Below are 26,051 nucleotides of genomic sequence, written 5' to 3' on the forward strand. Positions count from 1 at the left end.
GAGGTTAAGGGACATGACATGCAACACAAGAAAGATATTCACTTTCAGAAGGCTGACAAACCCCTATGGCTGCAGTTGCAATAAAAATGTGCTTAAAGGAAAATTACAATGGCCCATCTCTTAAAACAGGGATACCACAGCACTTATCTGCAACCTTACTAGACATTCAGTTCACCACCTGCTTTAAAGTATATTACACGGAGATCTGAACTTGCATCAGTATCAAATTATAGTGAGAATTTGCAAAAAAAAAGCTCTGCATTGCAAAGAGAAACATTAAAATGAATATTTCACAAAGGACTGTTTATATACTGTGCAAAACCTGTGGTGAACTTTATAAAACATTAGTCTAACCTCATCTGGAGAAGTGCCCACAACTCTGGGGTCAAATTTTAAAAAGGATGTGAAGGCATTAGTGAGAGTACAATAAAATTTAAGAAGGTCCAGGGATGAGAGGCTTCAGTTACGTGGGATAGAAAAGGAGAGGCAAGGGCCATTTTCATCTGATGATAAAAGGTTGAGAGGAGATTTAATACAGATGTTCAAATTCATGAAGTGTCTGATCATAGTAGATAGGGTCACTAGTAGATAGGATTGGTCCACTTAGGAAGGAAGGTCAAGGACCAAGGGAAGCCAATTTAAAGAAGATTGGCAATACAACCAAAGGCTACTTGAGAAAAATCATTTTCTTTTCCCCCCGACATAGCGAGTGATTAGGATCTGAAGAGAAACAGCCAGAGAGTGTCTGGTAGAGACAGATTCAATCACAGCTTTCAAAAGGGAATTCAATAATTATCAGAAGAGAAACTTTGCAAGTTATGGGGAATAGGAGACAGCACGAGACTATTCAAGTTGGTCTCACAGACAGCCGGCACAGATGTGACAGGCTGAATGTTGTGCTGTAACCATTCTCTGATTCTATATGGAAGTCAAAAGCAGTTGTAGAAAGGAGCACTATATTTCATGGCATTGTGATGTGTTTTTTTCAGCGTCGTTTATAACACACTTTACTCACAAGATGGCAGTGCAGAACTATTTATCTGCAGCCGGATAACTGTACGATAGAGTTTGTATTCATGAGCAGCGTAATTAGATCGCTGCAAGCAAATACACTATTTATTTTTTAACTTTTACTCTAACCTCAGTTGCAGGTTTCTCACGCCCCCTTCTCCAAACTCGAGCAGTCTGTAAAAGCAGACACGCGATGAAGTCACTTTACTGCGGCACAACTGAAGCAACACTGAGCAGGCACTCTGCTCCCACACCCACAAAGTTCAGACTCACTCAGAGTGGAATCAGCAATCGGTCAGAAAGAGCGCTAACTTACACAGCTCCTTCAGGCACAACCAGATAGATATCTTCCTTCAGTTCAATTGAGGAATTTGAGAGGGCACTGGATGAATATGTAAATGGGAATAGTGTACCAGGGCATGGGTAAAATGCAGGAATATGGCATTAAGTCAGGTTGGTCATTTGGTGAGCCAGTGCCGACAGGACGGGCCAAATAGCCTCGTTTTGTGCTGTAACACTTCAGTGAAAGCATATGATTCCAGGTATTATTCTGCACTGCATCCAAACTCTCATCCAAGTAGTTGTTGCCTATAATTTATGCACTATCTATAATTACATAAACACATTTTTAGCCGAGGTCACCAGATGGTGATCAAGAGCAGGGAGGATGGACATCAAGGGATGGCTTAAAGTGCGATTTGAGTGTCATAAATGAAGTGATTTCCTTTGAAGAATGTTCTCTCTTTAACAAAACAAAGAATTGGCTAAGCAAAGGACAAAGTACAAATTGGAAACAATTTGACCATTTAGCTGCAAGGAACAACAGGGGCAAGGAAGAGAGGTCCAGAAAAGTTCAATCACATAAGAGGCATGATGGTTACTTCCTAGTGACGGCATTCAAGCACATAATAGAAAAGAGAAGTGAAAGTCAAAAAGACAAGGGCAAGGGTCACAGGCAGCAAAAACAAGTGAGGGACCACGTCAAATCAGAGCATAGCAAATTTCACACAGGATCAAAAGTCCACCTCTTTGAGGGGGTCTTCTCATTTTGTCCAGATGTTTCAAAACATTAAAACAAGACAGTGAATAGATCATGCCAGGTACGTCATCAGGCAACGTGAAATAGAGTGTTTTATGGGCTCCCTGATACCACAAATGAAATCATTTTCAATTGATCAAATCACCAAGTCACAGTCCTGCATCGAATCAGTTCAGTGGGAAAAGAGAACGAGTGTACAGTAATAGTGGTTTCAGATCTACTTCACAAACCATGCTGATCATAATCTATTACCTTATTAAAATGTGACAATAAAAATGTTAATACAATATTTGTTTATCAACTAAAGCTGTTCAACTGTGAGATATGGTTGTGATCCCTCTGACAGATGGAATGTAAATTGGGACTGGGAGATTTAGAGGAAGAGCAAGCACTTCAATAGATCAAACAAAGTTTATAATCCTTTTAGATTACATATGAGCTTTATTAAATGGCATTGACAGGCAAGCGACTTATCTTTTTTATGGCATTGGAAGGGTTAAGGGTAGAATGGCCATGAGATAGACCGAGAGAGAGCACAAGACAGAGAGCACAAGGAGAGGCAGGCAATGCAAGAAAGGGGAGGGGGTAGAAGAGAACAGGGTGCCTAGGTGGGGAGCTAAATAGAGAGGGGGTGGTAGTGGAAGGGAGGAAATGCAAAACGAGGGTATGGGGAGAACAGGGAGCTATGAGGTAAGGGCATAAGGTTCATAGGTGAGATTGGAGGTAGAGGAGCACACGGATGGATGGACGGACAGACAGGCGCTGAGTGGCGAGGTTTTCAGTATATTCTACATCACGGTAGACAGATTACTGATGAAAGGACTTGGGGTGGGGGGGGTCTGTGAGTGTGCAGGCAAGGGTTTCTGCAGGAGTTCAGTCATGACTCTATAGAATGGTGGAGCAGCGCTGAGAGTCTGTATTGTCTTTTAACCCTGGTTCCTTTATGATTCAGTTATGTTTTTATGACTGAGAAGGCAGTGAACTGACCTGACACACTTAAAATAGGACATTAAAGCATCTTCTGAATTGTCCGTGTGTGAACTTGGTTAGCGGTAATCACGAGAATAATGATGGACAGGAAACAGTCTCCATCCCGCCTGGCTCACTCTCCTACTAAAGTTTGCATATCAGATTCATGATGGAATTTGTGGTTTCAAAGTCTGAGTTTTTTTTGGGTTGAGCCTGAACTAATAGGAAACCGAATCTTCAGGTTTCTAGGAAAAACTGAAACTGGTTCAAAGCACATAAAAAGACATCGCCACCCTAAGTCTTTGGATAAACCAGTGCTGCAGAGCAAGACAGGCTGAAGGAATACAAAGGCTGGATCTAGAAACAAAGGTAAAGGAAAATGAGGTTACTTCAGCTATTTCAGAATGAGTGGGTTGGCCAACGCCAGCTAGGCTGTGCCCAGTTATTGGTGAGGGTTCATATGAAAGTGTTTCTGCTGGTTTCCCACCAGCAAAACCATCATGGTCAGAGCTGAGAAGGTCTTGCACTCACCGTGTGTGCACCTGTCTGTCCGTCCATTCATCCGTGTGCTCCTCGACCCCCAATCTCACCTATGAACCTTATGCCCTTACCTCATAGCTCCCTGTTTTCCCCATACCCCCGTTTTGCATTTCCTCCCTTCCACTACTACCCCCTCTCTATTTAGCTCCCCACCTAGGTGCCATTTCAACAAAGATTGAGCCTCCGGAACTGGGTATGGGAGGGTGCTGCTGTTATTTGAGGATGATGGTTAAAACCTTGAACAGAAGGAGCCAGAATTCTACTTGAGGAATTTCAGACTTTTGAAGGACTAATATGCCTGAAATTAGTGCAATTTGTGCTAAAGTAGACTGCCAGTAAATCAGGGAGATCTATCTGCTATTTAATGTGCATTTCCTCATTTCTATTGACCACAATTTCAATAACAATCAAACCAAAATCAATGTAAAGTTGAGCAAAAATTTAGAAAAGAATGTATTCTTGTCCATGGAAGAATTTGGTAAATTTGGTTCTTTGGGTTTATTGGTCTCCACAGGAATGATAACAGACACTACACACCCTTGCACCCCAGGAATAAAAGTTTGCGACAGCCTGGATAAAGCAAGATTAAAGTTTAAAATCCCCAACTAGTTTGAGGGATGGGGAGAGAAAAGTGAGGCAAGGGAAGCAGCGATGTTGGAGGAAGACCCAAAATAGGAAGCAAGTAGACTTACATAATCATTCACCGAATCTCGTTCCTCTGTCTTCTTCTTCTTTAGATGGTTGGGATATTCAGTGGAGTTCCTTGGTTTGTCTCCATTGGATGAATGTACAGAGCTCTGTATGAGACAAAATGGAGGGAGGTGGTGTTGGAAAGGAAGGAATTACGTGCAGATAGTTTTGGCTGCTATTCACGCAAGTAAAGAATTTCAAGTGAAATCTTTTGTCAGCAACTCATTACAGCCAGTAATGAAACACGCACATTTCAGCCCTGCACAGGCAATGGTTCAAATCCCGCTGTTGGAATGTAGCTAAAGGAAAGTGATTTGCAATTTTGAATTTTGCGCTGACCCCTCCAATCGTTTTCTGATCAAATTCTTACAATTCCGAAGACTCTCCAAATCTATTTCCCCCTCTTTGAAAAAGGTTGCTCAATCGGTTACACCTCCCCCACCCACAAACACTTGCTCCCGGAGGCTTGCATTTTGATTCCGTACAACTTATCATCCAATTCTCTCCTCCGTCACCATTTAAAGGGTACCCAACTCCTGAGGGCATTAGCCTTTTTACCACAAATGCTGGCAGCCTTCCCAGACCTGAAAGTGTTTGTTTTCGGATTAAAAATTGTCAGGCATCAAGGGTTTAGGTTTCCAGTCCAACTGTTAACTGGTCAGTAAAACACAGCCCAGCGCTACATTTTCTGACTATGGGAGGCAGTAAAATTGAGACTGATTTCTGACCTAGCCTGAAGTGCTGTGTATACAGTAGCCTGCTAAGACTCACTGGAGGCTAAGACTCACTGGAAAGAGCTGTACCCAGTCTAGTTGACGAGTTCAGCTGAGGTTTGTAATGTCATGGAATCATTAGGACAGTGGAGTCAGCTATTCAGCCCATTGATCCTGTACCTGCTGTATGACGAATGTATCGGTTGGGGGGGGTGCGGGTAAGTGAAAACCTCCTGTTTCTCTTTCGTTAGTGCCTTGGAACTTTTGATGTCTAATCATATTGTCAAACAGCATCAACTGAACAGCAGGTTCTGTAACATCACAGCACCAAAGCCTGCCTACCATTGACAAGGCTCAGGTCAGAAGAATATTCTAGAATATTCTAACTCGCCTGGGCAGGTGCTGCTCCAACAACTTTCAAGAAGTTCACTGAGTCCTTACAGTGCAGAAAGAGTCCATTCCGCCCATCGAGTCTGCACCGACTCTCTGAAGGGCATCCCACCCAGACCCCGCACCCTACCCTAAACTCCATCTGTGTTTACCATGGTTAATCTACCTAATCCAGGGGGAGAATGTGCAAACTCCACATAGACAGTCACCAGAGGCTGCTATCTGTCAGGTTCGCTGGTCTAACCTTTCAAACTGGCAATCAGCCAAGCACTGAAAAGGCGCTCTATACTAACATTGACAGCACAAAGCTCGATTACAATATATTTCTTTCTCTCACTCCGACACCATCTTTCCTGGTCCCTGGCACTGTGAAGCAGCAGTGCTAACTGCCAAGCCACTCTACCAACAGTATCCAGGACCAAGAAACCTGACCAATTGATATGCCAGCCACGACTTTTAACATTCACTCCCTCTACCACCGCCGAAGAGTGGCAGCAGTGTGTACCATCAACAAGATGCATTAACTCACCAAGGCTCCTCCAAAGGCATTCTCCAAACCTCATGAACCCTACCACTGAGAGTATGGGCCCTCAAGAGATAGCATCAATATTGTAATCTGCCTCCCCACTCCTTTAAAAAGCCGTTCTATGCATGCACAGCACCATTAAAATGAGTAGGTTGCTAACATGTTCCCATTGGTAATCACAGCCCTTAACAACAGACTTCAGAATTACAGATGGGTCAAATGTGTGGTCACCTTTCTCTCTAACACAGCTGGAAGCCCACTGGGCTATACTACATGTATTTTAAAACAGAGCGGATCCCATTTACAAAAATCAAGCTTCCTCTTGAGAGCACACACAGCCACTGAAATAGGCGCCTGCTCATTATGCTGACTGCCATCATCTTACTATTGCACAGAGATCCCTGAATGGCCTCATTGAGTCATAGAGACGTACAGCACGGAAACAGACCCTTCGGTCCAACTCGTCCATGCCGACCAGATATCCCAACCTAATCTAGTCCCATTTTCCAGCACTTGGCCCATATCCCTCTAAACCCTTCCTATTCATACACCTATCCAGATGCCTTTTAAATGCTGTAATTGTACCAGCCTCCACCACCTCCTCTGGCAGCTCATTCAATACAGGCACCACCCTCTGGTTTAGAAAAGTTGACCCTTAGGTCCCTTTTAAGTCTTTCCCCTCTCATCTTAAGCCTATACCCTCTAGTTCTGGGCTCCCCACCTCAAGGAAAAGACCATATCTATTTATCCTATCCCTGCCTCTCATGATTTTCTATGCCTCAGATCTTATTTACAGCCACAATATTGGGAATTCATTCCAGTCAAGTCGCCAGTGGGAGGCATTAAGCAGTTAACTCTACAAATCCAGAGTCAAGCTAGTCAGCATTTATACAGAACTTAAGTCATGCAGCAACATCAACACCAGACTCACTGGAGTGCAAACCCTTCAAATAAAATGGAGCTGTAAAGTGTTATCACAATGGCTTTTCTGCAGAGGTTTGGTGAAGTGACTCAGATGGGAGTTAAATATTTTATGGTTTGGCTGGAGGGCGTTGTTTCATCTGCCTGTACAAGACTGATCCTGGTAGCTTTAACCGCCTGTCAGATTGTGTTGTTACCATGCCCCCCACCTCTGCCACCCTGCTCCTCCAACTCCCACAGGCTCTTAATCCACTGCCACTGCACTCTGCTAGTCAATGGGCCATCGATTTTCAGGAGTTTAAAATCAGAGCTCAGAAATCACTCCATCCTCCTGTGAGGTCTCAAGACAGCTTCTCAGAGTTGGTGCTCGAAGGCCAAGAAACTAGGCCACAGCCACAGAACAAAAACCCTTAATTCACAATAAATTAAATGCTCTGTGTTACGAGCTTCAGGTGTATTGTGCAAGACTTCAATGGAACTCGATCTGTCAGGTTCTCTGGTCTAACCTTTCAAACTGGCAATCGGCCAAGCATTGAAAAGGCGCTCTGTACTAACATTGACAGCACAGAGCTTGATTACAACACATTTCTTTCTCTCACTCCGACACCATCTTTCCTGAAATGGATCATTGTTACAAGATGGAAGGGCACAGTTAAACAAACTGGACAGCTTCTGCACAATGTATGCCAACTACTCAAATCAAAACAGCCATATTTAAAAACTCCACTTTGCTTGATGGAAAAACAAAACTCATCAAAATAAAGATAGTTACTGAGAAATTCAAAAATATCAGAGACTGGTGAGAATGAAGAACTCACCATCAATGAAGTGGTTGAGGTGAAGAGTACTGATACATTGAAAGGGAAGCCTGGGAAGGAGATGAGGGAGAATGAAATGGAGAGGTTACACTGATGGAGAAGACAGGAGAGATACCAGTATGGACCAGTGTGTACCAGAATCCTCCAATATGGAACAGTTATGACTACTGACCAATTTCAGTGAAAGACTACTCTATGTAATCCTATGTTAGGAAATTAAGTGCAACAAGATACATTTAGTAGCCAAAGTCATCACTTATTTTAGCTCCTAAGCTAAGACTTTCAAGCAGAAGTAGGTTATTCAACCCATCAAGTCTGCTCCACTCTGCTCTTTTCCACCATTCTCCCATATCCCTTGATTTCCTCAGTGATTAGATAAACTAGATTCAGCATCTCTGTGTGTGTGTGTATGTATCCCATGTCATGTGCTTACTTCTCCTAGGTTATTAGCAGTTTTTTTCTTGAACCTATTTTCTCATCAACTTGGTTGGAGATGTTATTACATACCTCTGGAGCAAGTGAGACTTGAATCCAGACCTCTCGGTCCAGAGGTACCAATATGCCACAGGACAGCCAATACATAAACTCTCATTCCCTGAGCGGGAATTGAACCCCGGTCACAACAGTGAGCGCTGAATTCTAACCACCTGCCCACCAAGAAAGATCTATTAGCAGGTTATTAAGCCAACACTTTAAGCTATCCCACCTGGCAACAAGTGGCTGGGGTTCAGGCCTGACCCCAATTTATACTCCACTAATTAGAGAGCAGTCCAAAGTGCAAAACGGAAATGATACACACAGGATCTGTGGAGTGGTTTCCTTGCTCATTGCAAAATTCCACGGCTTTGCCTTCTAACAGAAGGTAATATCCAGGCACTTTCTTTCAATTGTGCAGCAATAACTGATTCATCTAACCACCTGGCTCCACTGTGAAATTTTAAAAATTGCCAGGGCAATGAAAATATGACAAACAAAATAAAATAGCCTCAAATGGACGTGATAGAAGAGAATGTTTTCCCTTGGCGTGAGTGAGGACACAAACAGGACAGAGGGGAGGTTGAGCCAACCATTAGTAAAACTATATTTATTGCTGGAAGGTACTCCACTTTCTGCAGCTCTGTCTGCCCACATACTGCTGTCAAAGGCAGCTGGCCTGAAAGAGTTAACTCTGGCACCTTCGTATAGCCTTGCCCACCAAAATATACAAGACCATCCGTGCTAGGAACTAGTCAATTCTAACTGTCTGTTGCAGTTGCTCCAGTCGTTAATCATATGGCTACAGTTAACAAACATGCAAATTTGGTATATCCAAAGAGATGCCAGGCTAACATAATTCTCTTACCCAGTGTAAATTGGTTAATCAGTTTGAAGGAAATGTATCTTATAATCTACATTAGGACATTACTTGTTACTCAAGTACGGGCATCTTCTGCTGAAGATTCATTAGTGGTTAATCCTTCACTGCTTAATGCCCTCCACAGTAGTGAGCTCTCTGGGCTGGTCTTACAAGATCAGTGGCAGAAAATTTACCCAAAGGAAATCAGCTGGGGCCAACTTGGGCATCTCTCATGACACTGACTGGCACAGAGCTCTATTTCACCATTAGATTTTTCCTCACTAACTTACATTGGCTCCTGGTCAAACAACCACTTTGATTTAAAAAATTTTATCCTCATTTCAAATGCTTCCTTGGGGTCACCCAAGCCAGTCATCTCCTCCAGTACATTTTAATTCCCAAGATTTCTGCATCCATCGAAATTCCAGCCTCTTAAGCAAGCCAGATGTTTGGTCACTGTGTGTTTAGTTATCCAAGCCTCTCCAAAATTCCCTCCTTAAATCTCACCTCTTTTCTTACTTTAAGAACCTTGCCTCTTTGACTAAGTTTTTGGCTATTTGCCCTAAAATCTCCATAAGGGGCATCATTTCAAACGTTGCACCTGGACACTCCTGTGAAGCTTCTTGGTCTGTTTTATGACCTTAAAGTGGTCATGGAAAACCCAAGTTATTGTAGTAGATTTTGGGTTCCATAACAGCAACCATTCAGTGTGCTTTCTCATTATTACCGAAAGCATCAGAATGTTTGAGATTTACAGCAGCCAGTAAAGTGATAATTTAAAGACTTTTGAGTAACAGCACTGTTGCACTCTTCAGAACATCAAATTCTGCATGGCTCAGTTAAAGCATCAGCCAACACAACGTTTTTAAAATTTATTTATTCATTCATGAGATAATTCATTCATTCACTGGCTAGGCAGCATTTATTCCCATCCCTAACTGCCCAGGGCAGTTAGGAGTCAACTACATTGCTGTAGGTCTGGAGTCACTCAGAGGCCTGACCAGGTAAGAATGGCAGTTTCCTTCCCTCAAGGGCATTAGTGAACCAGATAGAGTTTTCCGATAATCGACAACGGTCATCATCAGACTTTTAATTCCAGATTTTATGAAAATTGAATTCAAATTCCACCATCTGTCATCGCAGGATTCGAACCCAGGTCACCAGAGGTGTCCCAGTGGTAATACCACTAGGCCATCTCCAATTACAAGACTTTTGATTATAAGATTGCTATCTTATTCAAAATGTTTCCAAGTGTCTGCATCAATTCCAAATCCCAGCCACACCAAAAGAAACCTGAGATTGATATGAAGCTCCATGCAACAAGATTGGGTTTAAAAGAAAAGCCACAAAAAGAAATTGGTATTGCCCCTTTAAATGTAATATAATGCCCCATGATGCACCGTAGGGATGTTATAAAATGAAAATGATACTGAAACACATTAGGAAATAATAACCAACAGCCTGGCTGTCTTTAGAAGGGGAGCCTGAAAAGGAGGAAAGGGAGGCAGAGAGGTTTGGGAAGGGATTCTCCAGCTGAGAGCAGAGGTACCTGAAAGGTTCGCTGCTTACAGCAGAACCATCCAATGCATGAACCAGCTAAAACACAATCCACTGCCCCAAGCTGCCATGTGTGTTGTTCTTTATGATCGCGGGTTGCATGGCGATACACTAATCCCACACCCACTGCCAAATAAGCCAGTCTAGGAAGTCTTCATCCCACCCTCCACCAATTTCAGCTTCTTGCCTCTCCACTGCCAGCCTCTGCCACCCTCCCCCCGCTATCATACCCATTCTCCCCCTGCTCTAAGATTATCAGCCTCCCACCACCCCCTCCGATTGCCGGGGGCAACCCCAAAAACGTCCAGTGTATTGACCCACTCCCCAACCCCGTGCAGGATCTGGTTGGCTGCAGGGCAGGAAACAGATGAACAGAGGAAGAGGAATATTGAGGACAGGCTGCGACAGAGCATACCCCGTCCAAAAACAAAGGGGACCCTGGCTTCATGCTCCTGCATCATTTTAGCGTTCAAGAGCCAGTCACTTGCTCAGTGCTTGCACTCTCACCATCAGCTTCAAACTGAAAATGGTTAATGGTTCCTTTACTGGCATGACTCACCCAGCTATTAAACAGCGGGAGCAGCATAATGTATCAAAACGTTGATATGTTTATTGGATCCCATTATACCTCACTGCAGCTCATTCAAATTACAACCCCTGGAGCGCTATAACATAAATTGATGTGAGAAAGGGGCATGGGGGGGAGGGGTGGATGGATAGATGGCAATCAGAAAGAGGTTTTTCAGCTCCTGTGTGTAGGTTTAAGAGTGTCCTGTAACAGATGTATATGCTCTCTTCTACAGCAATGAGTACAAATCAAATTAAGCTTTGGGAACTAAGTACAGTCATCCTGCAGTATGCAATATAAAAGCACGCAAGGATTGAGCAAGGCTAATTGATATGTTTTTAACTGGTATTGGGCCCCAACCAAAAGCCTAGAAGACTAAATGGAACTTAACAGTGTTTATAGCCTGGTTCCAACAGCAGATTTATTTTGTTCCTTAACTGTAAGAGGTACACGTGTCAAAACCATCAGCTCTCTGCAGCGGTTTCATGGTCAAAAGGTTTTGTTGCTACTTTCAGTTGGGTTCCATTAAAATATGCCCCCCTCAAATATAGGGGGTTAAGGGAGCATGGTATGTGGGATTCATTTTGGATCTCGAGTAAAGACGATTTTGTGGGCGTAGTGGACTCCTCCACAGCACTCCTTGCATTCTGTGCTCCTCTACTCCCCTCCTCCACCAACCCCCTTTTAATTTCCAACACGCCTCTCAAAAGGCAGGCAATGAATGCTGGAGAATTGAAGAGTTGTCAATCGTAACACTTCGTGGGAAGGATACAGGGGGTCAGATTCAACTGCACAGAAGGGATTGAATGGGCCTCAGGCCATGGGGAAAGCTGCTGCCCATGAATTCAGTGCAAAGGGATTTAACATTTCTCAGAATCCCTGACCGAAATCAGCACTGAATTCTCAGTTGATTTGATTATTCTTTAATCATTTGATTGAAACTTCAATTTGTCACTCTCTTGACCTTCTCTGGTCATGAGCTGGTGGTGACCATTTTTTCCCTTTCTTTGCATTTAATTGGATCAGGAAATGCAACACACACACACACAAACACCAGAAATAGAATAAAACTATCATCTGCAACTCAACATAGCAATTTCACAGTATTCTTAAATTTAAATAATACATTTCTTCAAGTGTTTCAAGTAGCAGAAGTTGGAGGTACATTAAATCTGGTATGTGTTCAATTTGTTTCATTCCTTCCCCACTCCCCAACACTCACTTTTCAAATCATAAGGCTCAACACCAAAACATCAGTAAGTGATATCTGAGTTGAGAAACGCGTGTGTTGCTGACTTGGAAGGATAAAATTAATACCAGATGATAGCTTCTTTAGATCAGATACAGAAATGCATTAAATGTGTTTCCAAAGAAATTTCAGACTGATCCGTTGGATTTTTGAATATTCATAGATTTGGGTTGAGGGGGCAATTATCCAAATTGCAGTTCTCAAACCTTCTTTTAAAAAAAAGTGCTAAGTTCCAAAATCTGCCCTCCAAAGCTAACAGCCAGTAAACGTTTGCTATCCAGCCAAGGGATGATGTCGATGGTGAAATATTTGCCAAGAAGATCCAACTGCAGCTGTTGGTTCAACATCACTTCTGGCAAGGCTCAGGTTAACACATAGACATGCTTTCATGGACCCAGTCAAGATCGAAAGCCAAAGTCTGTCGTGGAAGGACATCTTGTCAAAGACAACGTAAGTTAATAAAGTATCGAATTTAGTGCTCTGGAGACAGATTACACAGCTAAACATACACAGTAAGCACTTGAAGATGGAGAAGAATCACATTGAAAGCGGCATAAAAGGCCTAGTTTAAAATCAAAAGAGCTATTCAAAACAAGACCCACATTGCGCGAGGAAGGCTCCAATTAGCTGGGTGATGAATGAACCTAAGCTCTAACTGACCTGAGAGGAGGGACCAAATTGCTCGATTCTTGCTCTCATATAATTCCAAGTGGAACATGCGCATCACGTTGCTGCTCATCCTTCTCCCAGCAGAAAAAAAAGCCTACTGATGTTCACTATCTAGACCGGCACATTAGTACACAGATGCTTGGATGAGGCAGCACAGAGCAGTCTGCCTCTGCTGACTGTACTCAGCATGAGCTGGGGCCTAGAGTAGGAAGGACCATGTTTAAAAACCTGCTGCTGTTTAGAGAGGTACACATTTTAACACTCAGCAGGACCACTGCCTGAGATGCCATATACACCAAATGTTCTTTAAGACATAATTGAACTATTAAATGCAGAAAAGCCTTTTCCTAGAATTATAATTCTGTTGAAGTCTATTACCAAAGCATTTGCTGGCAGTCAGTCATGAAGTTGTACCATGATTGCAGTTGGACATGTACTGAATCTATTCAGTGCTAAAGCTTGCAGCAAAATCTCAAACTTCAAGCTGTTCAGCATATTAAGCACAAGGTAATACAAGACCCAGAATTGTCTGTCAATGTACATTGCATGGCCTTCAACTGAAAAAGAATCCCAGCCCTGACATGTCAGTTAAAAATGCCCAAGAAAACCAATCAGTGGCATTTTGCTCATTTGAAAATTAAAATTACACAAGAAAAATTGATGGGAATGGATAAACAGATGATCTGATTGGGAAATCTCAGACCAAGTAGTCAACTGACTGTAGCTCACCCAAAATCCCAATGCAGTCATTCACAGTGTGATTCAGGCAAAAAAACCCTACCATCTCAGGGTTATAAAGATTAAAGATTCCACCCCCTCTTTTAATCCCATCCCCCACCCCACGCTCCTCCTCCACAAGTCCCGGCCAATGCTGAATCCCGTCCTCCACCACAGCCATGAAGCAAAGCCACAATTGGTCTGGGTTAAACAAGTGGGAATGGAATCACAATTGATTCCACTCCCAGTCACTATTCACCAAGCCCGGCCAGGGGTCTGCTTGTGCAAATATTTAACAGTAAACGTAGCTGTGATGATCTGTTAAATAGCTTGCCAACACACAGTCACTGTATCCTAGCAAGGGAGTCAGTGCCTAGAAAGACAAAGAAGACACGGCAAAGAAAGTTAATCCCAGTGTCTTTTGTTTTTGGGTTACCAACAAAAGATTCTAACTTCATAGGCAACTCCAAAGTGCAGAGAATGTAAGTTACTATACAAATACGTAACAGTATATTTAGAGTAGCAGAGAACTCTATAATACCTTCTCACTAAGAAGCATTAGAACATCATACAGCATGTATTTGACACAGACATATTATACAGTGGGAAAGTTTTGCAATGTCCAAACATTACATCACTTACATTGTATCGGTGATACTGAGTCAGTTATGTAGTGGGAGGGTAGCAACAAACAGACTCATTTAGCAGATGTCTTCCTGATTTGAAATTTTGCCCAGACCGACACCACAATTATCTCAATTAAGACACTTGGATCTTTCAAGACAGTTTTTAGCCAATGTTTTGTAATTTGATCATATCTCGAAATAAAAATGAGAACAGGAAGGTTTTTTTTTAAAAAATGGTCCTCAGCTTCAAACCTCTACATGGTGGTTGTATAGCTCTCCTTTGCTCACTTCCTGCCAGCCGTCTGTTCTTCCTTCATCCTAACATTGGGCTTTCGAAAGTGGGCGTCACAAGCCGAAGGCTTAGGGTCATTAGCTGAGGCAGCAATGGTTACCATGGAGCTCTGACCAGCATGCTCCCACTCTAACAGGACCCTGCTGTTGCAGGTCATAGCACTTTTCAAGTCCCAAGATGGGATCACAGTCGGAAAAAGATTGGGAAGCAATGACCCAAGACGTCAGTCTCCTTCTCATTCCTGGCTCCATCAGTGGTGGCCACTCCTCCAGTCATTAATGAGCTTTCCCTCATTCTTCCTACCTCAACATTTTGTCTCTGCTCCCAACCTACCTCGCAACCTCCAATGTGTCTTTTCTGTCGGGTTCCCTGCTCTTTGACACACATGAAAAAAGATGCTACACAGGGAGATTAGGAATTGCTCTCTGTAGTGCAGAGAACATTGAAGGGGACATTTAACAATGGCTCAGAGCTATGAAGAGCTCTGATTGAGTCATAGAGATGTACAGCATGGAAACGACCCTTCGGTCCAACCTGTTCATGCCGACCAGATATCCCAACCCAATCTAGTCCCACCTGCCAGCAGCCGGTCCATATCCCTCCAAACCCTTCCTATTCATATACCCATCCAGATGCCTTTTAAATGCTGCAATTGTACCAGCCTCCACCACATCATTAGGGAGAACAGCTTCTGCTGGAACAGATCAATAATGAAATTTCAGACAATTGACTAAGAAACCAAAGACCTATACGTAGATAACTGGCAGAATGTACTGCCTGAAATGGCTGGGGGGAGGGTCCTCAGGAACTGACATAATACTAAATTTCAAAAATAAACTGCAAATAGAAAGAAAAAAATTACAGAGATTCATTGAAAAGCACAAACAAGTGGGTCTAGACAGGATTTTCAATGTGATGGTGCAGGCATAATCCTAGAATGCTTTTGTCCTGAGCTCAGAGATTCGATCATGCAATAACTCTCCTAAAGACAATAGATAAAGGCAGTTGTATGTGTTAAGATGATGTTAACTCCTTTGCTGACAATACCTGATACAAACACTGAAGGGTGCATCAGTGCCTGAGTTTTACAAGCGGTCAAGACAGAAAGAATAATCTCCTTTAACTTAAAGGGTTAATGGCATAGCCTGCATGGACAGCAGAGGGTTAAACTCTTTCCGCAACATTAAGGTTTGGGGACATTAAGCTAAATGGTGGAACATCAGCTGGAGAAAATTCATTTTCCCCTTTTCTGGTCCCATGATCATTGTGTACATTGAGGCAACTAATTATTAATAAGGAAGGCAAGCATGTGTGACAGATGCACTACATCTCTGTCAACACATTCCCTGTGGACAAACAAAGACACTGTTTTGGCTGTTGTAGCAATTGGCAGGTCAAACATGATGGATCTCTAGTCTTTTGATTACATTCAAAGAGATCATTTTACCTTCCGCCCAGGGTTCTGATGCTATTTGCAAGGACAGAGGAATTCAGTAAACAGGAGGAGAAGGAGGCAGCCACCAAGTTTAATCATTCTCAACTTGGCATCAGGGAGATGCGTGTGATTTTCAACTTTATTCCAATTCCTAGGGTGCAAATCAATCCAATTTTCAGTCAGTTTGCATTGTGTCATTCATTTCAGTCAGCTTTTGTATCATTTCCGAACAGAACATGCACTCATCAGGTGGAAGTGCTCCAGTGATGGGAGTAATGGGGTGCACTTGGTCTTTGTAACAACTGGTAGCAACAACCAAACCCAGGTCACCAAGCCAATCCCCAGTTGAATGCTGAATGAATCCCTTGTCCCACACTTTCTAGCCTCACACCCTTGAGAATAAATGCCCTAGGGTGGGAGGGGATGGATATTGTGCATATTAGAATTTGCATTGAATGTCCCAAAGGTCATAGTTATTGGAAAAGGGCATTGCGCAGGTTCTGAACCTGAAGAAAATGGAGCTTCAATACATCTTGACATGTGTGTGATCTGGATGCACTGCTTCAAATGGGGCATGGAAGCAGATTCAAAAGCAACTTCCAAATCAGAACTAAATAAAAACTTCAAAGGGAACAAAATTGCAGGTTGATGGGGAATAAGCAGACGATGGGATCATCTAGACAGCTCTTTCAAAGCCTCAGCATGAGCATGATGGTCAGGATAGACTCTGTCAGTGCTGCAAGTTCCAAAGGTTTAATGTGCTGGGGATAGAAAAGTTGGAGCTCTTTTGAAAGTTAGCTTTAACTATGACAGATGATGCTTACTAAAATAAAATGCGAAGTTTGCAAAGATGAAACATGAGGGGGTGGGGATGGACTCAAATACTGTTCTACCATTAAACCATTCTAGCAAATTAAATCACTTTAATTGCACTCAATACCTGTCAATAACAATCGTTTTTGTTAAAGAAAATTTCTTAAGTAATATGAACTAATAGCAATACTGAAAAGGCACATGGGAGGAAAATACAAAATTGATATAACCCCACCTGATGAAACCTGGTGTGATGGAACCCAGTTTTATGGAGCTCTATAGACTATAAAATATTTGTTCGATAAGAACTACATTACAATAGATAAAAGATTGGAAAGTTTTCATTAGAACATAAGAAGGAGGACCAGGCGTAGGCCATCTGAATGTTCGAGCCTGCTACGCCATTCAATAAGATCACGGCTGATCGTTTTGTGGCCTCAGCTCCACACACCCACCCTCTCACCATAATCCTTAATTCCTTCACAGTTCAAAAAATTATCTTAGTTTTAAAAACATTTCCTGAGGAAGCCTCAACTACGTCACTGGGCAGGGAATTCCCGAGGTTCACAACCCTCTGGGTGAAGAAGCTCCTTCTCAATTCAGTCCTAAATCTGCTCCCCCTAATTTTGAGACTATGCCTTCTTGTCCTAGTTTCACCCACCAGTGAAAACATTCTCTCTACTTCTATCTTATAAAATTATAAAGAGAGTCGATATGTTTCTATAAGAGCCCTCCTCATTCTTCTAAATTCCAATGAATATAATCCCAATTTACTCAGCCTCTCCTCATCTTCTACCACTCATCTTAGTGTCATTCACAAACTTTGACACACGTGGTCCCCAACTCCAAATCATCTACGTAATTTGTGAATAATTACTGTCCCAGCCGTGATCCCTGAGGTACATGACAAGTCACTGATCACCAACCAGAAAAACACTCAATTATCGCCACTCATTGCTTCCTGTTAGATAATCAATCCTCCATCCATACCAATACGTTATATAACACCAGAAAAGGATTCAAATTGAACATTATTCCTTTTATACAATCAGTAAACCCAGTCAATGTTAGAATCAGAATTCCAACAGTGTGGAAAGAGGGTTGGTGCAGACTCACCCTACAGCTAACCTACCCTAGCCTGCACATCACTCAAGCCAGAAAATCAACGTTTCGGGCAAAAGCCCTTCATCAGGATTCCTGATGAAGGGCTTTTGCCCGAAACTTCGATTTTCCTGCTCCTCGGATGCTGCCTGACCTGCTGAGCTTTTCCAGCACCATTCTAATATAGTCCTCACTTTTGCCTGCACATCACTGGACATTATAGCAATTTAGCATGGCCAATCCATTTAACCCTTACATCGCCGGACTGTGGGAGGAAGCCAGAGCACCCAGCAGATGCAGGGAGAACATGCAAACTCCACACAGACAAGTTTTCCAAGGCTAGATTTGAACCCAGGTTCTTGATGTTGTAAGGCAGCAGTGCTAACCATTAAGCCACTATACCACCAGTAATTTAGCACAATATTTACCACTGTCTGCACAGCAGTGCCTTTGGTTCAGGCTGGCACAGCTGAAACCAGTTTCCTTCCACTGCATTTCTACACATTTAATAGATGCTTCTTTTCCAGTTGATATCTCTCCCTGAGACACCAAAATAAACTGCAAACTAAACTCACTAATACTTTAATCTCCCAGCAAATACACATTGTTCCTTAAACTCTGTTTCCAGCAGTAATGTGAGGTATCTTAGTCAAGAGTTTACCACTTTGGATTCCACTCTTTAGCACACCATGACGCTAGCACCCTGTTGCTTGGCAACAGCAGATTTGTTTTCCTCTACCTCTTGTTTAATTTCCCCCCTGTATAGTTATCTCCATTTCTTCACTTCAAGGACTATAAAACCTCATTAAAAAATACATGTAAACAAAACCTGAGCACCGAGAACAACATAAAAATTAAACCATGGTCCCCTTTCTTAAGACAAGTCCAAATGAAAAGGTTATACATTGATTCATAAATTAACACTGTAAATTAGCTGCATAATTCAGAAGCAACTTGATGAGTAGATAACTGGTCTCACCTGAGATAAAGGAACAGTGACTGAGTGTAGGAAGTCCTTGCCAACTACTAACCATGTAAAGGACAGAGACTTTAATCTTACAAAGTCAAACTGGAAGAAAGGGCATTTTAAAGGAGACCCAAGAGAATTCCAGGCCTCTGATACTCAATTTTGAAGAAAACATATACAATTTAGCTCCCAATCTGAAACTGAAATTACAAGAGAAGAGTGTCCAAGGTTCATCTAAGTTTACGCAATGAATGACCAGGGTAATTTGCTGCTTGACAGCCATGTGACCCAAGTCATTGAAGAGCTTTCTGATCTTGGTTGAATAGTGCAATAAAACCTTTCACAGTTACTCCAATGGGGAAATGCAACATCTCCAACACCTAATCCAAAAAAGAATTAATAAAGTTCTACAGTCCACCACCACAGCCCCCCCAAAATCTTCCCCACCAGCGCACTATTGTGACTCAAACTGCAGGCCAAATTCTTGACTGCAGTAACAGCTTCAAAGGCTACAAAAGGAGACTGGAGCAACGATATTCCAATACACCCTGGGTACAAAACAGATTGAGGTGCTCTTGCCTGTCGGTTCAAGCTCTGATTCAGAGGTTTGAGTACAAACCCTAACTGATTAGAATAATGCAGGCTTAAAGGGATGCTTCATAAGAAAAAGATGCTTTCTTTCAACTGAGACTTTAAAGTGGCTCATTAGCTGTGTGGATCTGATGACAAGATACTCCTGAGATTAAGGAGTTATAGAGTCAATACAGGACAGGAGGTGGATGGAGGTGCATTGGACCTTTGAAATGACAGCAGCTTTCTGTGAACTAATCCACAGTCAGTCCCATTGTCCCAATGTCTAGGCTAACAATCTTCATAATCGCAGTATCTTGCAATGCACGAGGCCATTCAACCCCACCATGTTTTTGCTAACTCTTTGAAAGAACTATCCAATTAAATCCCATATCCTCGTGCTCCCATGGATCTGGGTGATATCTTGCAATGCCGAAAATGTGTTGCTGGAAAAGCACAGCAGGTCAGGCAGCATCCAAGGAGCAGGAGAATCGACGTTTCGGGCATGAGTCCTTCTTCAGGAAGGGCTCATGCCCGAAACGTCGATGCTCCTGTTCCTTGGATGCTGCCTGACCTGCTGCACTTTTCCAGCAACACATTTTCGGCTCTGATCTCCAGCATCTGCAATCCTCACTTTCTCCTAGTGATATCTTGCAATGTCTGACATCATTGGAAAACAGGCTCAACACCGCATTCCTGTCTGCAGATTCATGATTTTCACATACTGACTGCAACAAAAATCCAAAACCATGGAGGAGAAACACTTTGCAACGCCGCAGATCACTGGCTACATTTATGATTACATTCGCTAGTGGCTCCGTGCCTCCAGCAAGGATTCCATTCCCATTGCTCATAGAGTTCTTCATGAATAATGGAAGTGGTTCTGGGAATATTGCTCAATTGTGGTTTTCAAAGCAAATACAATGCTCATAAACTGTGCCAAGAGACTCTTGTTCAGCTCACCCCCACCCCTTGATTGCAAATGGTCACAAATTTCAAAAAGACGCCATGAGTAAGGGTAGCCATTTTTTTCCAAATCTTCACTGTCCCAAAGATATCTCGAGAGTGAATGCTGACCTGATCAAGAAATGTATTTTAACTATGATGAATCACAAGAGCTGAAGGTTTCATCTTGATTAAAAAAATGGCCTGTTTCCACACTGTAGGATTCTATGTTGGGGCGGCTCAGTGGTTAGCACTGCTGCCTCACAGCACCAGGATCCCAGGTTCAATTCCAGCCTCAGGTGACTGTCTGTGTGGAGTTTGCACATTCTCCCAGTGTCTGCGCGGGTTTCCTCTGGGTGCTCCAGTTTCCTCCCACCGTCCAAAGATGTGCAGGTCAGGTGAATTGGTCATGCTAAATTGCCAATAGTGTTAGGTGCAGAGGGAAATGGGTCTGGGTGGGTTACTCTTCGGAGGGTCAGTGTGGACTTGTTGGGCCAAAGGGCCTGTTTCCACGCTGTAGGGAATCTAATTCTATGAAACTTTATTGATAGGATTTCATAAGTTACTCTCTTTTGAGTTACTGCACGCAAACAGTCAACATGGTTGCATTTAGAATAGAGCTTTCCCCAAAGTCCAGGAAAACTAGCCCTTAGAAAGGTCAAGCAATCCAGTCTCAATTTTGTCTCAATTCTTTCACCTTTTGAAAGGGGTTGTTCTAAGCATTGTAGCCCGATTGCTGAGTAAATCCTCCCACATGTTCAAACACTGGAAAGATAACCCACTCTGTTGTGCCTTTCTAAGATTGCCCATTATCTTGGGATCTTTCTATTAGCCACAGATCCAGGGAGAATATTAGCGATATTTTCAAACTGGCTTCAAGCCTCCAGAGAAGATGATACATAAAATGATATGTATTAAACTTTATAGCGTGTGCTGTATTTATTGAAAAGTGGCATTGATCATGAGCATAAAGCAAATACTAAAATACACAGTTGCAAAGTACAAGCTGAAAAATGAAGTCAGTTCTCATAAGTCTTTATTCCATTTGCCAAATTCAAAGCACATTCGACCTCCAAAGGATGATATTTGAAAGTAATTTTCATACTATTTTCCCACAATTTACACAAAATACATGCACACAACACACCAAATGTCTTTTTTTTTAAAAAAAAAGCATACGCTGGCATCGTTCCAACTTAAAAAGTGGGATCACCCACTCCTGTACTATGCACTGCTGCGAACAATTGCTTTGTTTGACCTCCCATGTTTCCTTCATTAAATGGATAGCAACAAAATGTCACTACTTACTGAGCCTTGGTCTCTGTCTGACTCCGTTGGAAGTACACCAGACCATAAGGAACAAGAGAAACAAAAACCAAGTTAGTCATTTGCCCTTCAGCAAGTGTCATATAAAACACAATCCATTCACTTTGCTTCACAGCTACAACAGAAGAAATGTCAAACACTGAACCAGTCCAATTCAGTGCTTCAAAAGGTCAATCTTTCTTGTACACCATTTCCCAATGCAACATCCAGCTGATTTTTTTTTTACTATATAAACATTCTTGAGGTATTAATGTGCCTTGTGATGGCAGCACACAAACACCTTAAATAAAACCTCTGAGCCAACCTTCCAATTTCAAAACTGGTTATTGTGCACACCCAAGCCCTAAACAGACAGCTCCTGAGCAGACACCCACATTCTCTCACTGCACAGGAGCATCCTTTATCAACTTGCCCCTCTCACCGTTTATTCTAAACCTTGAAGCCTGCTCTCAGCAAAAGACATTCTTCTTCAACTTGCACAACATCCATTAAACTTGATCCTTTTCTTTAAAATTCATGTTCAGGGCTTATATTACCATTTCTTTCACAAAACTCAAAAATTCCCTGCTCTAAATTGTAGTTAAATTTGCTCTCAGCTTTCCAAGTTGGAAGAAGCTTGTCTTTTCTCAAAGAAAACTATATATTTTTTTAAAAATCACTTGTGAATGATTACCAACTGTACAGTTGTGTTCAATGGGTGAATAATATCTCATGGAAATTTTCCAGTTTCTAATGATGCAACTCCCACACACTAAGCTGGTTCCAGTCCTTCCCCTTAAACCAAACTTTAGAAAGCTACAATGCAGAAACAAGATATTCAGATCATCAAATCTTTTCCTTTACATAACCAGTAAATAAGTCAACCCTTTTCCTCCTTCTCCAACTCTTCCAATACTCATTGTTTCAACTGCCTAATTCATTGTTATTGGCTTAGTAATCCAAACATCTGCACTGATGCTCAGAAGTCATGGATTCAAATCCCTGACAGAGAATTTGAAAATCAATTAATAAAAAATTATAAACTCACTAATAAAGATATTGATTATCATAAACATTTTCGTTCTTCAATTGAGAAAATCTGCCTTCCTTATTGATCTGGCCTACATGTGTCTCCAGGCCTATTGCAATGTCATTGGCCCTTACCTCTCCTCTGAAATGGCCTAGAAATCCATTCAGACACATTCCGAGCATGAAATTTTAAAATTATTACATAAGATTCAACATTCTACCTACTGTTCCATGTCAAGAATTTCTTTTTTGAGGTCACACGATATTCTTAAACTTGTGCTCTCTCCTTGAACATTGGAAAAGGGTAAAAAGAAAATTGACCACTGTTTTCCTCCATCAGAGCTTTTCTGGCAATTTGATGTCTCCTCCAGGTTACTCATTAACCACAGGCGTAGTTAAAAAAAAGTTCCAAATTCTCATGTTTCTAGTCATAACTGCAATTCTTCATACCCAGTGATATCTTTGATGATTTAATCTGCCTTTTCCCATTGAATTTCAACTTTCGTTATTTAGTGTGGTCCAAACAGCTGTCACTTTAGCCATGGGTCTTACGTGGACTCAACTTGATCTCCTTGTTTGTATTGTGTGCCTGTGAGCTGACCCACTTGTAATGACCACTCTTGTGGTCTAGTGATTCATGCACCAAGATTGCTCACTCCATTTAAAAAGAGCAATTTGATGCACCTTATTTTCCTTGCTCTGGTTTCCAAAACGTGTGACCTCTTAACTTTCTATTATCAAAATATGTTAAAATAGGCTCATTTCCAAAGGAATGTTTGTTAGCCAACTGTAAAAGGACACAGGCGCTCACGCCCCAAAACAAATGAGGTTCCTGCAAAGACTTGCCCCCAAGAAACCACTCTGAGAAATTTGTATTTACTTGTGGCAGAGTTTTGGGGGCTGTTTTCTTCAAATATTAGTCAGCTATTCTTAGTGTAAACTCTCAGAGACTAGTGGAGCCTAAATTTACCATTACCTCTCAAGGTCGGTAATGCCTCGCATTTGGAATTTTCTCAGGTTTCTCTCCCAACGGCCTGCAGTATCTTTGACACAAGATCGTTTGAAACTCCAGTTTGTCATAATTGCTGATTTCCAGCAAAATTATAGGGATGGGTGAAAGAATGTGAGGAAATTCTGCAATATTCTTGGTCACGTCAATAATAATGGTCTAATAAAATGCTCTTCAGGGGATTCATTAACTCAGTTGGTCAGTTTATTTAAAACAGTAAAGCACATTACAACTTATAAAAAGACATTATTGCAAACAATTGGATTTGTGTGCATCCAGGTCACAAACACAAAGCAAAGTAATGCGAGACAGAGCCACAACACTTCATACACACTGCACTTGGAGCTGTTAATGGGTGAATTCTCTTAAAGACAAGGTAGACATATTGCACATTGAACACAGGAGTTAACAGTGCAACAAGAAGTAATGAAAGACTCTAGATCTCATGAAGCCTCTAACTAAGAGAGTAATTTTTAATGCTCTCAGAATTTAGACAGCAGGTAAATAAGCATAAAAAGCAAAAGAACTGTGGATGCTGAAAATCAGAAATAAAAACAGAAGTTGCTGGAAAATCTCAGCAGGTCTGGCAGCATCTGTGAAGAAAAATCAAAGTTAATATCTCAGATCCAGTGACCCTTCCTCAGAATGTTCTGAGGAAGGGTCACCGGATCAAAGACGTTAACTTTGATTTCTCTGCACTGATGCTGCCAGACCTGCTGAGTTTTTTCAGCAACTTCTGTTTTTTGTTGTAGGTAAAGAAGGATGATGAGTTTACCTCGTCGATGCTCCGGATCTTGATGATTCTTGTCTTCTTTCAGCGCAAACGGGGGATGAGCTGCAAGTGCGTTGGACAGCGCCAGAAGACCTGAGCTCGCACCGATGGATGACATGGTGGGAAGTTGCAGACCTGATGGGTGGAGGGCAAGTGGGAAGGGAGATGCATGATGGGATAGCTGTTGGGGTTGAAAGTGGTGCTGTTTCAAAAGGGAGAAAATACGAAAATAAACAAAGAAAAATACTGATTAGATATTAAATCCAGCAGCACATTCACGCCTAACTGAGACAATAACCAAACTATCAATGCTCCTACAACACACAATTTTGGAATTTGTATCATAGAGATCATAAGATCTGTACTTCTTTAACTGGAATAGGAGTAACATTTTACCAATGGAGAAAACATAACATAGGCCCAGTGAAGGAATGTTTGGCTCATTATTTAGGGGAGAGGGCTCAAATGCCATTTTTATTTTTCTTTAAACCCTATTAAAATAAAAAGGTATGTACATCTTATAACATCTCAAATCAATACAGGAACTGTCTTAGGTGCCATGCTAAGATGTTATCAATTTTAAAAATGCTACAGAAAATTATCGAAGTTTTAGAATAATGAATGAAAAATTAACTGAATGAATGCAGTCAGCTTAAACTATGAGCTTCCAATTTGCTTGCACAATCTACAGCATCTCGTTTCTTCATGACAAACATTAATACATTTTTCAAGCAGACCATTCTGTACAGTTCAGGCAAACGTTTTGGGATGTTTTCTTAACATGGTCCCTAAAGAACTAAGAATACATGTGGTAACTTTTAGGTGAAGTTAAATAGACCATATACAGCACACTGAAAGCTAAATAGAAGTCTGCTTAGCATTTCTGGTTGCTGAAATAATGCTTCAAATAATCTCAATATGGACAAAATGGAGAGGGGGAAGGGGGAGAGAGGGGCAGGGAGGGAAAATGGTGAGAAAGGAAAATGATGCAGTTAGTACACAGAAATCAATGTTTGAATCATACACGGATTCACAGTTCACTGAATTTCAACTTCTGTTATTTTGACCCATGTCAGTCGCCCAATGGGCAAAAGTCTGCTCTTAATTATTTTTAGGAAGCCCATTTCAAATGAGACTTTGCTAGCCCAAGGCTCTTAGACACCACTCTTTTTCCCTTCTACACGGTCCCCTTCCTTATACCAGCCTTGGTGCTGTAGCTGCTGTCATCAAGACTCCCTCAAGATGACTGATGGTATCCAGATGTTTGAAACCACACAAAATGGAAACAAGCTTCAGAACCGAGTAGGGGGTGGGGGAGCGGGAAATGCAACCACATTTGGCAGGCCAGAAAATAATTGCAACAACAACTCAGCTAAACGAGAGCAGCAAAGGAAACATGCATACTAAGGCGTACTTGGGTTGAGTCTTGTGGCCTCAAACTAACTGTTTACCAATTACTACAACACTCTGTTTT

The 26,051-nt window shown here is 41.9% G+C and overlaps 1 protein-coding gene across 3 annotated transcripts in view; it reads right to left on the reverse strand.

Annotated features, from left to right (window-relative positions):
* Positions 1 to 26,051, reverse strand: part of LOC132829142 (transducin-like enhancer protein 4) — a 165,475-nt gene that overhangs the window by 41,147 nt on the left and 98,277 nt on the right. For all 3 annotated transcript variants that reach the window (XM_060846481.1, XM_060846483.1, XM_060846482.1), the window contains 3 exons: positions 24,581 to 24,779; positions 21,771 to 21,787; positions 4,252 to 4,356 (listed from right to left, as the gene is read on the reverse strand). In XM_060846481.1, the coding sequence (XP_060702464.1) occupies positions 4,252 to 4,356; positions 21,771 to 21,787; positions 24,581 to 24,779 (321 nt within the window). The remainder of the gene's footprint in view (positions 1 to 4,251; positions 4,357 to 21,770; positions 21,788 to 24,580; positions 24,780 to 26,051) is intronic.

Source organism: Hemiscyllium ocellatum, chromosome 28, assembly GCF_020745735.1.
Source record: "Hemiscyllium ocellatum isolate sHemOce1 chromosome 28, sHemOce1.pat.X.cur, whole genome shotgun sequence".
Taxonomy (NCBI): Eukaryota; Metazoa; Chordata; class Chondrichthyes; order Orectolobiformes; family Hemiscylliidae; genus Hemiscyllium; species Hemiscyllium ocellatum.